The 13,052-nt window shown below is 44.2% G+C and overlaps 1 protein-coding gene across 2 annotated transcripts in view; it reads right to left on the bottom strand.

Moving 5' to 3' along the window:
• Nucleotides 1-707: 707 nt before the first annotated feature.
• Nucleotides 708-13,052, bottom strand: part of GC (GC vitamin D binding protein) — a 338,037-nt gene continuing 325,692 nt past the window's right edge. For both annotated transcript variants that reach the window (XM_073637868.1, XM_073637861.1), the window contains one exon: nucleotides 708-870. In XM_073637868.1, coding sequence (XP_073493969.1) covers nucleotides 846-870 — 25 coding nt within the window. In that variant the 3' untranslated portion in view covers nucleotides 708-845. The remainder of the gene's footprint in view (nucleotides 871-13,052) is intronic.

Raw genomic sequence — 13,052 nt, forward strand, 5'->3', positions numbered from 1 at the left:
CCTTCCAACTCAACCTTTCTTTGTAATTTATCACTGGTGTTTAGGTGCACAACTACATGCCTGTATGCACCTTACACATGTACAATGTAGACATAAGCACATGTACCATTTATCTTTCATCTTCCACACTCGATATTGGGTCAGTAATTGTTTTCATATTTCCTATTTTCTAATCAAAGTTATTTTGCCTATGCTATTAGAGGGTAAGATTTCTACTTAGTGCTTATGTACCTTACATGGATTAACCACCTCTATGGTGTAAATGGCATCTTTCACTGTAAATATCTTTTTAGAAAATTATAATACTGTAATCTAAAATACAGGTCAGATCTTAATGGAATGATTACATCAAGCAGGATGTCGGAGATTTTTTTCATCAGCTCTTCTTTTATTGGAGATTTACTTCAGTTAGATGTGCTCACTTATGTCTATACTCTGTTGCCTGCAGCTTTGTTCAGGCCCATTTGCTTTGAAGACTATAGAGGCTTTCTCCCTAATTATAAATCCAAGAGGAGTAAGAAGAAGGACTGCTTTTTACTTTTGGTCAAAGTGATAAATAGCGATGTCAGATAATACTATCTCCAGGGCTACCAATAAATGAAAGATAGCAATTATTATTGTAAACTAGAGGGGCTTTCTGTAAAGAAGGCTATATTTTTCATCCATCAAAACTTCCTAATTCCTAGAATTAATGAAGCAAAATGAACTCAGAAGAAATTGAACACATTTTATTTGGCATTAGTTATATAATAAATTGTGCAGAAGCAACATTTCTGAGAAGAGCACTGCAGTATTATCCGTCATGGTTCTATCACTCCTGCTCCCAAAACTCTTCTTGTTTCTCTTTAAAGCTGACTGCAAGCCACGATCCTATAATATAGAAAAAATGGAATGTTTAAAAATTCCTAAATTTATATATAACTTAATAGTGTGGCTAATGAAAAAACAACAGTATTATCTCTTCAGTACCCATACTGTATGTAATGAGGATGAACTCATCCATGACAGATAGATTGCAAATGTATCCTTTAAAAAAAAAAGTCTACAAAAATGTGTGCAATTTTAACATACATACAATTTTAGAAAGCATTCATTCTTTACAGCATTTTTTCACACGAGCTTGAAACTTTTAAACAGCACTGTATATATGCATATTTGGACTACTCAGATGTTGTTGAATTTATGGTATATTGCACATATTCATATATATACACTGCTCAAAAAAATAAAGGGAACACTCAAATAACACATCCTAGATCTGAATGAATGAAATATTCTCATTGAATACTTTGTTCTGTACAAAGTTGAATGTGCTGACAACAAAATCACACAAAAATCATCAATGGAAATCAAATTTATTAACCAACGGAGGCCTGGATTTGGAGTCACCCCAAAAATTAAAGTGGAAAAACACACTACAAGCTGATCCAACTTTGATGTAATGTCCTTAAAACTAGTCAAAATGAGGCTCAGTATTGTGTGTGGCCTCCACTTGCCTGTATGACCTCCCTACAATGCCTGGGCATGCTCCTGATGAGGTTGCGGATGGTATCCTGTGGGATCTCCTCCCAGACCTGGACTAAAGCATCTGCCAACTCCTGGACAGTTAGTGCTGCAACGTGACATTGGTGGATGGAGCGAGACATGATGTCCCAGATGTGCTCAATCGGATTCAGGTCTAGGGAACGGGCGGGCCAGTCCATAGCTTCAATGCCTTCATCTTGCAGGAACTGCTGACACACTCCAGCCACATGAGATCTGGTATTGTCCTACATTAGGAGGAACCCAGGGCCAACCGCACCAGCATATGGTCTCACAAGGGGTCTGAGGATCTCATCTCGGTACCTAATGGCAGTCAGGCTACCTCTGACGAGCACATGGAGGGCTGTGCGGCCCTCCAAAGAAATTCTACCCCACACTATTACTGACCCACTGCCAAACCGGTCATGCTGAAGAATGTTGCATGCAGAAGATCGCTCTCCACGGCGTCTCCAGACTGTAACATACCTGGCGGCGTCCTTGCATAATGGTCCATCTCCCACTGTGCAAGAGCGCGCACTTGATTTCCAGTCCAGACTGCCACTCTGGCTTCTTTCCATACTGTCTGCTTTGCTCTGCTCTGGCTGCTTAGGGCGACGCCCGCTGAACTTCCTGTTTCTTGTAGCTGCTGCTAATGCGTCCTCAGCCTATTGCTGTCTGTCACCTGGTATTTAAACCAGCTCCTCCTTGGAATCCAGGCCTGAGCATCTTGTTCTGTCAGTTGGCTTCTAGTCACTGATGTGCAAGGTCCTGTCTATGTTTCCTACCTTGCGGTATCAGTTCCCGTGTCTGAACTGTGTCCTGTCTGTACACTCTAGCCAGATGTCTCTCTGCCTTTCCTGGAGGCTGTAATTCCAGGCCCATGTGAAAACGCTCCTTGCCTGTTCCTTCTGCCCTCTAGGGGCCGCATACCTAGATCTATTGTCTGTGTCTTTTCCCAGTGTCTGTTCCTGCCCTAACTATCTTCCAGCCTGTTTCCCGTTTCTCTCTACACCCATATCTTCTCTTTTTCTGCAGAGTCTGAACTCGTACCTACTCCTGCTCGTTGTCACTGTACTTCGGTTTGTGAGTTTGTGGTCCACTCACTACTTCACTGCAAGTATCTTGTGTGTATCTGATTCTGCCTTTCCCTTCCAGTCTGTTCCATGTGAACAGAGCCCTGTCCCTTCTGCTCTGCCTTGCTTGCCGCTCCGGCGGTTCTTGCCTGCTCTGCCTTGTTCACCGTGTAGCGCCCCGAGGGTTCGGCCACTACAGGGGTATTGCACCTCTGCCAGAGGTGTGGTATTCCACTCCCGGGTAAGGATGGAGTATGGACCAGGGCTCAGTTAGCTGCATGCATCACACACACCACATTTCCGGGAGACAGCTCAACGGTGCTCCCATTTATACAGTAATGCCGACACGACAGACCATGTCCCTGGCTGGAGTGGGGAGGGGGGAGGAAAACCCAGTGATGTAGGAGCAGAAGGGGACGGTTTCTGAGCATAGGTAGGAGCTCATTGGGTGCTGGTCACCTGAGCTCACACTCAGAGGAGAGGTATAAAAGGTGGGCACCATCTTAGTTCTGGGTGAAGTACAGTGAGAGGAGAAGACTGGGAGCAGAGGCTCTGTAGGAGCTCTGCTCCAAGGCAGGCCTAGGGTGAGGGCCGGAGCCTGGAAGGAGAAGGAGAAGTAGGCCTGGAGAAGTGGCCGAGGAAAGGAGAAGAAGGAACAGGAAAGAAGGAGGAGTGACAGAGAAACAGAAGTGCTCAGAAATAAGAAGGCAGAAGAGACCCTAAGGACCCAGGAAATTAAGGGTAACGGGTCAGGCAAGAAAAGGGTACCGGATCCCAAGTTGGTGGAGGCAAATAATCCTCAGCCAAGAACCGGAGGTCGTGATCGTCACTTGGTGCGACCCCCTGCTAAACCTTGCTAGGAAGGCACCATATAGGATAGCGGGAGCTGGACAAAAGCTTGGTCACTGGTGGGGCACGAGCCAGAGGAAGGATAGAAGGGAGTCCTGTGCCATACTCCGGAATTGCCTGGGGGTTGACCGAGCCCCTCGCCTGGTGGACGCAGCACGGCTTGGGCAGTCACTACCTGTACAGAAGTGGCTTGGAGTATACGAACTGTGAGTAAAAGACCCTGGACTGCAACACGTTGTTTTTTGCTTCTTACTTCGCCAGCACTAACGGTACTGGGACTCCCTGCACCATCACCCCATCCATCTACTACACTGCCCTGGGGCTACACTCTTCCCGTGGGGAGTTATACGATCTCAGCTGCACACACCATCAGCCTCAGGGGACTGCCTTGCAGCGGCGGTTCATAATAGCCGCAATCCACGGGTGGCGTAGTCGGACATTACCTAAAAGCATATAAAAGACTGCCACTGGTCTGACCACCCTGAGCCACGGGACCGGGTCGCCACTACTACTCCGAGCATTTCCCAGAAGCCCGGTCCCGAGTGCCCCGCGGCCCAGGGGGCGAGTCAACCGCTCTGGCGGTTCTTGCCTGCTCTTCCTTGCTCACCGCTCCGGCGGTTCTTGCCTGCTCTGCCTTGCTCACCGCTCCAGCGGTTCTTGCCTGCTCTGCCTTGCTCACCGCTCCAGCGGTTCTTGCTTGCTCTGCCTTGCTCACCGCTCTGGCGGTTCTTGCCTGCTCTCCCTTGCTCACCGCTCCGGCAGTCTCGCTCTGCTCTGCCCCTTTGCTCACTGCACCGACAGTCTCGCTCTGCTCTGCCCCTTTGCTCACTGCTCCGGCAGTCTCGCTCTGCTCTGCCCCTTTGCTCACTGCTCCGGCAGTCTCGCTCTGCTCTGACCCTTTGTTCACTGCTCCGGCAGTCTCGCTCTGCTCTGACCCTTTGCTCACTGCTCTGGCAGTCTTGCTCTGCTCTGACCCTTTGCTCACTGCTCCGGCAGTCTCGCTCTGCTCTGACCCTTTGCTCACTGCTCTGGCAGTCTCGCTTTGCTCTGACACTTTGCTCACTGCTCCGGCAGTCTCGCTCTGCTCTGACCCTTTGCTTACTGCTCCGGCAGTCTCGCTCTGCTCTGACCCTTTGCTCACTGCTCCGGCAGTCTCGCTCTGCTCTGACCCTTTGCTCACTGCTCCGACAGTCTCGCTCTGCTCTGACCCTTTGCTCACTGCTCCGGCAGTCTCGCTCTGCTCTGACCCTTTGCTCACTGCTCTGGCAGTCTCGCTCTGCTCTTACCCTTTGCTCACTGCTCCGGCAGTCTCGCTCTGCTCTGACCCTTTGCTCACTGCTCCGGCAGTCTCGCTCTGCTCTGACCCTTTGCTCACTGCTCCGGCAGTCTCGCTCTGCTCTGACCCTTTGCTCACTGCTCCGACAGTCTCGCTCTGCTCTGACCCTTTGCTCACTGCTCCGGCAGTCTCGCTCTGCTCTGACCCTTTGCTCACTGCTCTGGCAGTCTCGCTCTGCTCTGACCTTTTGCTCACTGCTCCGGCAGTCCCGCTCTGCTCTGATCCTTTGCTCACTGCTCCAGGCAGCCTCATCCTGCTCTACTCTCACTCACCGCTCCAGGCGGTCTCGTCTTGCTCTGCTCTTGCTCGCCGCTCCGGGCGGCCTCACTCTGCTGTGTTTGTCCACCGCATCTGCGGTTCTGTTCCTGAGTCCCAGTCTGTACTGGGTCCTATCCACTCTGTGCTCCAACCTGTCGTACCTGCCAGTACCTCCCTGCCTGCATACCAGTCATGCTTGCCTGCATCCACCCGTCTGCATACCAGCCGTGTCTGCATATACCCACCAGTCTGTGTGCCAGCCTAACCTGCCTGTTCCTGTATTCCCCGGTGTGGGTCAACAGCCGTGTCCGGGGTCTGACCTGGAGTAGCACCTGGTCCCTCTGCTCAGTTCCTCCTTGGTGCACTGGCATCGTATGCCGTCGTGCGACCTTAACGGATCGGGTGCATACTTAGTTACGCCCCTCCAGGCATTCACTCTCCGGTACGGTCCAGTGGAATCACTACATATACACGCACACGCCAGTCAGTCCGGGCGTGTGCATTACACAGACTCTGTCACGTCTGTCACATGTGCTCAGTGTCAACCTGCTTTCATCTGTGAAGAGCACAGGGTGCCAGTGGCGACTTTGCCAATCCTGGTGTTCTGTGGCAAATGCCCAATGTCCTGCACGGTGTTGGGCTGTGAGCACAACCCCCATCTCTGGACGTCGAGCCCTCATACCACCCTCATGGAGTCGGTTTCTAACCGCTTGTGCAGACACATGCACATTTGTGGCCTGCTGGAGGTAATTTTGCAGGGCTCTGGCAGTGCTCATACTGTTCCTCCTTGCACAATGGCAGAGGTAGCGGTCCTGCTGCTGGGTTGTTGCCCTCCTACGGCCCCCTCCACGTCTCCTGGTGTAATGGCCTGTCTCCTTGTAGCACCTCCAGTCTCTGGACACTACGCTGACAGACACAGCAAACCTTCTTGCCACAGCTCGCCTTGATGTGCCATCCTGGATGAGCTGCACTACCTGAGCAACTTCTCTGGGTTATAGAGTCCATCTCATGCTACCACGAGTGTGAAAGCACAACCAACATTCAAAAGTGACCAAAACATCAGCCAGAAAGCATTGGTACTGAGATGCGGTCTGTGGTCCCCACCTGCAGAACCACTCCTTTATTGAGTGTGTCTTGATAATTGCCAATAATTTCCATCTATTGTCTAGTCCATTTGCACAACAGCATGTGAAATTGATTGTCAATCAGTGTTGCTTCCTAAGTGGACAGTTTGATTTCACAGAAGTTTGATCTACTTGGAGTTATATTCTGTTGTTTAAGTGTTCCCTTTATTTTTTTGAGCAGTGCATTTGAGCAGTAAATATATAAATATATATATATATATATATATATATATATATATATATATATATATATATAAATAAATATATAAAAGAAACAAAAAACAAAACAGGAAACAGCACAATAAAGATGGTCAGGTGTAAGAGCCCCCCAGGTACATACCAGTCCTTGAAATATCCAAAAAAGTATGGAGGCAGCACACAAAATAGAATGAAGCCTGCTTGAGAAAGGTCCACAATATTGGACTGAAACGTTGCTATATGGGTTAATAAATTACATCACTTCATTCTATTTTGTGTGCTGCCTCCATACTTTTTTGGAAATATATATATATATATATATATATATGCATATACATACACACACAAATACACAGTGATCAATTAGCATAAATGAGTACACCCACTGTGAAAAGTAAGATTTTACTCGATATCTCACTGAACACAATTTTCAACATTTTGAGAAAACTGAGTTTTTATAACCCATAACATGAAAGTAAGGTGAGTAATATTACTTTAATTGCAAAATCTTCAGTTTTACTCTAATTGGATGATGTAAAAATGAATAAACACCACATCAAAAACTACTAGTTTATTTGACCTTGACTGTGTGTTGTCTACCTTCTCCATAGTTCTGCTGCCACCCTTACTGACTGCCCATCCTCAGTCTGGCATCTACTCCCTATCTATTATGTCATCTACACTTTAGTGCTGCTGCAGCCAGGGCTGCCGTTGCTAGCCCTACACTACCAGACATTTCCCTACCTGCCCCATCCTATTTTTCTTTTGTGTGGCTTCTGGCTCTGCACAGCCATACCAGCCACACATTTCCTGCCTGACCACTGTTTCATAGCTATACTGTGCTGCTACTGCCTTGAGGGTACACAAACATGAAACAGCTCCAAAAATAAGGCAATTTTTTGAAAGGTTTGTTCATAAGCCATTGTTTCCTCACCTGCTCCCTAAAAAAGGGTTAATCTTTGGATTACTTAATAAAAATCCCTTGTAGTTGTTTAATCATTTTAAGAATACCAAACCTGTTGTGTATATCAAAAAAGAAATACTTTTGTTAAGAAGCCAATCCTTTTTCACTTTTCAAACAGCTAATCTGTTCCTTCTCCTTAAATAAAGAAACCATTTTTGACAGCTTTTAAAGAGCTATCGCTTCTTCTATTTGCAAAGCAAAAAAACACTTAATGCTACGTAAAAATGAAGAATTTTTGCAATATCCCATGTGAAAAAGCTATGGCTTCTTCTGCTCGCATGGCCTGTGTACCATCACTAGAAAGGCAGGCTTCTGCCCCCAAAATAGATATTTTTGGACCAATTTTACAATTTAAATAGCCTAAAAAGTCCAAAGCTGAAATGTTGTTAATTAGGATATTGGTTACCAGAAGTTACCATTCTTATTCCGGTAGCCAGATAAGTTGAAATCACTTGTAGATTATTAAGGCTTTGTTTGCATTGAAGTGAACCTGTCACCATGAAAATACAGTCCAATTTACAGGTACCATGTTATAGAGCAGGAGGAGCTGAGGAGATTGATGCATAGTTTTCAGAGAAAAAATTCAGTATAACTTGTGTTTTAATCATTTAATCCTCTAATCTTTCTGGGATTTTCGGTCCAGTGGGTGGTCCTATCAGTGACTGACAGCCAGCTCTGTATACACACTTATGTGATCACTGTAAGGACTGCCAACTGGACAAAAAATCCCAGAAACAGATGTTATAAGCTATGAAAACACAGGTTATATTAAATAATTTCTCACAAAACTATAAATCAATCTGCTCAGCTCGCCCTACTCTATAACATAATGCCTGCAGATTGGACTGCTTTTTCAAAAGGGTTCAATACAGTCCTCAGTAACCTCTGAGTGTTATTCAAGTATTTTGCAGGGAATTAGAGGTGTTGCAGTATTGTGATTTGCGGAAAATTTATTTGCCTCAAATCTTACTTTTTGGGAAAATTCTGCCAAATTGATAAATTCAAATTCAAATGATCCACTCATCTCTAGCCTCCAATTGCTTTTCCATTGCTTTTCCATTAATATGGGGAGGGGGCCATATGAAACGTATAATGAATTGTTATTGCCAAAACTTAAACCACTTTGTTCTATTTATGAAAAGACCCACTATTGTCTGAAAACAAATTATTAAAAAATCTTTGCTAGAAAAGTAAGCAAGGCGATTGGTGAGGTACCTGGTCATCAGAATTGGAGAGCAGCAGGAGATTGATAAGTATGGAATATAAAATAAAATTTTAAAAAAGTAATTCCAACTTTCACCATTAGACTATTATTATCATATATGGTAAGTGTCACACCAATTTGTGGGTTTCAATGTGAACACACACACATTCTTTACATTACAATGTAGCATTGCCACATTGCGATCTTCAACGGTGTAACGACGGTCATAACCATAGTCTAGCCTGAATCTGAATACTTGGTTTATTTATAGCTGCAGTATTATTTTTTTAATTAGTAAAGCATCAAAATAATTTCTAAATTAAGCATTGTCTTAATTATACTGACCAGCGGAATAAGCAACTATATTTAGGATATTCTCCTGCAGTTGTAAATCAGATGTGTTGCTATGATTTTGGGAATATTTAGAGGTTTTAATAATTTTGCAGGCTGCATGTGGTCCCTGGGCACAGGCTGTGAACTCATGTCCTTGAATGACAGGCTTGTATTTCTGTTACCACCAACTGATTGTCTCCTATTTCAACCTATGTAGATTTTAAAATGTATCTGTATTCCTATACATCAACAAGAGATTACAGACTTGGGTCCCCTTCACGTCAGCTTAAAAAAACATATATGTGGGATGGTCCGTTTTTACTATCCGTGTGGTTTTCTGTTGGCCATCCATGTGTACATGTGCATCATCCATATGCCATTCGCGTGCCGTCCGTGAGACACATAGAGGAATAGAATGCATTCAAGAAATTACAGATTTTTATAGTTACATAGTTACATAGTTAGTAAAGCCAAATAAAGACTTGCGTCCATCAAGTTCGACCTGTTAGTTCTGTAATTGCTAAAGTTGATCCAGAGGAGGGCAAAAACCCCAAATGATTTAGCCAATCTTCACCTGAGGAAAAATTCCCTCCCGACTCTGAAACCAGCAGTCAGAATAAATCCCTGTATCAACCTACTATTTTATTTTATTTAAGTATATGCTGAAATCTGCCTGGTATCTAGAAAAGCATCCAGTCCCCGCTTGAACTGGTTTAGTGAATCCGACATTACCGTCTCCTCACTCAGTGAATTCCATATTTTCACTGCTCTTACCGTAAAGAACCCCTTCCTATGCTGGTGCTGAAACCTTTTCTCTTCCAGTCTTAGTGAGTGCCCTCTTGTTACCGTAATATCCCTCCTTTTGAACAAATCCCGGGCAAGGTCTCTATACTGTCCCCTAACATATTTGTACACATTTATTATGTCCCCCCTCAACCTTCTCTTTTCCAGGCTGAATAGTCCTAGTTTTGCCAACCTCTCTGGGTATTGCAGTGCCTCCATTCCCCTTATTAATTTTGTTGCCCTCCTTTGTACCTTTTCAAGCTCATTTATATCCTTTCTATATATTGGGGCCCATAACTGAGCACAGTATTCCAAGTGTGGTCTGACCAGTGCTTTGTACAGTGGAAGAACAATGTTCTCATCCTTTGCAGCTATACCTCTTCTGATACATCCCATTACCCTGTTTGCCCTTACAGCAGCGGCCTGACTTTGGGCACTCCAATTTAGTTTGCTATCAATCAAGATGCCCAAGTCCTTCTCCATCTCTGAATTCCCCAATGGTTTCCCATTCAGTGAGTACTGGTGACTTCCATTTTTCCTTCCCATATGTATGACCTTACATTTCTCCTCGTTAAACCTCATTTGCCATTTAATGCTCCACCTACCCAGCTTATCCAAATCCCTCTGTAGGTCTTCACTATCCTCTTTTGTATTAATTGTTTTACATAACTTTGTGTCATCTGCAAATATTGATATTTTACTATTTATCCCGTTGACTATGTCGTTAATAAAGATATTAAATAACATTGGGCCTAGTACAGACCCCTGTGGTACCCCACTAGTGACGCTTACCCAATCTGAGTATATTCCATTTATAACCACCCTCTGCCTTCTATCCTTTAGCCAGTTAGCTACCCACTTGCAGACATTTTCCCCCAGCCCCATCATTCTCATTTTGTATACCAACCTATTATGTGGCACGCTATCAAACGCTTTTGAGAAGTCGAGATACACGACATCCACTGGTTCCCCCTGATCTACTCGAGAGCTAACCTCCTCGTAGAAGTCAATCAGGTTTGTTTGGCAGGAGCGATTCCTCATGAATCCATGTTGGTTCGGGGTTAATAGATTATTAGCATCAAGATGCTCCATGATTGCCTCATTAATAAAGCCTTCAAAAATTTTGCCCACAACGGATGTCAGACTCACTGGCCGATAGTTTCCGGTGTTACTTTTTGCTCCCTTTTTGAATATTGGCACTACATTCGCCTGTCGCCAATCAAGTGGTACAGACCCAGTCTCAACAGAGTCCTTAAATATAAGATATAACGGTCTGTCTATCACATTACTTAGTTCCCTTAGTACCCGTGGGTGTATGCCATCAGGTCCTGGTGATTTGTTTATTTTAATGTTACTGAGGCGTTTCTGTACCCCAGCTTGGGTTAGATTTGTCATACTTAGTGGAGGATTAAGTTTGTCACTTCTCATTTCGCCTGTTAGTTCTTTTTCCTTTGTGAAAGTTGACGAAAAAAATTTATTTAATAGATTAGCTTTATCCTCATCTTTCTCTATGATTTTGCCTTCATCACTTTTTATCGGTCCAATATTATTAGATTTAATCCTTTTACTATTTATATACGTAAAGAACAGTTTGGGATTTGATCTACTTTCCCTAGCAATACGTCTCTCTGTTTCCTCCATTGCTATTTTCATTTGTTTTTTGCAGGTTCTCGTTTTTTCCTTGTAACACATTAGTGCCTCCTTGCTGTTTTCCTGTTTTAATCTCTTGAATGCCTCTTTTTTGCTATTTAACGCCCCTTTTACGTTCTTATTCAACCATATTGGTTTCCTCTTATTTCTGGCCCTTTTATTCCCATACGGTATATACCTCTCGCACTGAGTATTCAGAATTCTTTTGAAGGTTTCCCATTTACTATTCGTATTTCCTTGATTAAGAACTTTGTCCCAGTCAATAAGTTGAAGGTTTTCTTTCAGCTGATCAAACTTCGCCCTCCTAAAGTTTAATGTTTTAGTTGTTCCCTTATTGATAACCCTACTGAAGGGCATTTTGAAATTGATAATATTATGATCGCTATTACCTAGGTGCCCCCCTATCTGTACCTCAGTTATTCTATCAGGCCTATTAGTCAATATTAACTCCAACACGGCCTTCCCTCTCGTTGGTTCCTGCACTAGTTGGGAGAGATAATTATCCTTGATATTTGTCAAGAACCTTTTTCCTTTCTGCGATCTACAGGTTTCTGTTTCCCAGTCAATATCCGGGTAGTTGAAGTCCCCCATTACAATCACCTCATTATGTTTTGCTACTTTGTCTATTTGTCCTAATAGCAGTTTCTCATTCTCCTCTGTTATATTAGGTGGCTTATAGCAGACCCCCAGTAATATTTTATTATTATTTTTTGCCCCCTCTATCTCTACCCACATGGACTCGACCCCCTCTTCTCCCTCTCCTATATCTTCCCTTAGTCTGGGCTTTAGACGTGACCTTACATATAAGCAGACTCCTCCGCCCTTCCCCTATTTCCGGTTCCTTCTAAATAAACTATAATCTGTTAAATTTACCGCCCAGTCGTAGCTATCGTCTAGCCAAGTCTCTGTTATACCTACGATGTCATACCTCTCCTCCGATATAAGCGCCCGCAGCTCATCCGCCTTATTGGTCAGGCTTCTTGCGTTGGTCAGCATGCAAGATAAAACTTTGGGGTTATTTAGCATCCTATTCTTCTCTAACGATCTAACTGTACTATCCCCACCCCCCTCTCCACCCTCATTATATTCACTTCTCCCCTTCCCCCTTGCTTGCCTCACATCCCACCTATTTCCTTGGTTCCCCCCCCCGTCTCTAGTTTAAAAACTCCTCCAACCTATTAGCCATCTTCTTCCCCAGCACCGCTGCACCCTCCCCATTGAGGTGCAGCCCGTGTTAAAGATGTGCAAAGATGATAGATATATATATAGACAGATAGATAAATAAATATCCACAAGATATATAATTTGTGCCTTGCGTGTGTAGCTTAAAGTACATCTATTATTAATAAAAAAAAAAAGAAAAAAAATGACGTGGGGTCCCCCCATTTTTTTGTAACCAGCAAAGGTAAAGCAGACAGCTAAGAACTAATATTATCAGGCTGGGAAGGTCCATGGTTATTGAGCCCTTCTCAGCCTAAAAATACAAGCCCACAGCCGTGCCATAATTGGAACATCACATGAGATGCTCCAATTCTGGCGCTTCACCTTGGCTATTCCTGATTGCCATGGTGCACTGGCAATTGGGGTAATTAGACTTGGGGTTGATGTCAGCTGTGATATGTCCAAAAACACAGCTGAAATCAAGCCCTGGTGTTAGTAATGGAGAGGTGTCTATTATTAAAAAATAAATATAATCCCACGCAGGTCCGACGTAGTCCAACGAATCCAACATAGTCCGGCGCATCCAACAAAGTCCAGA

Source organism: Phyllobates terribilis, unplaced genomic scaffold, assembly GCF_046119375.1.
Source record: "Phyllobates terribilis strain yellow unplaced genomic scaffold, ASM4611937v1 Scaffold_1__5_contigs__length_1240528914, whole genome shotgun sequence".
Lineage (NCBI taxonomy): Eukaryota > Metazoa > Chordata > Amphibia > Anura > Dendrobatidae > Phyllobates > Phyllobates terribilis.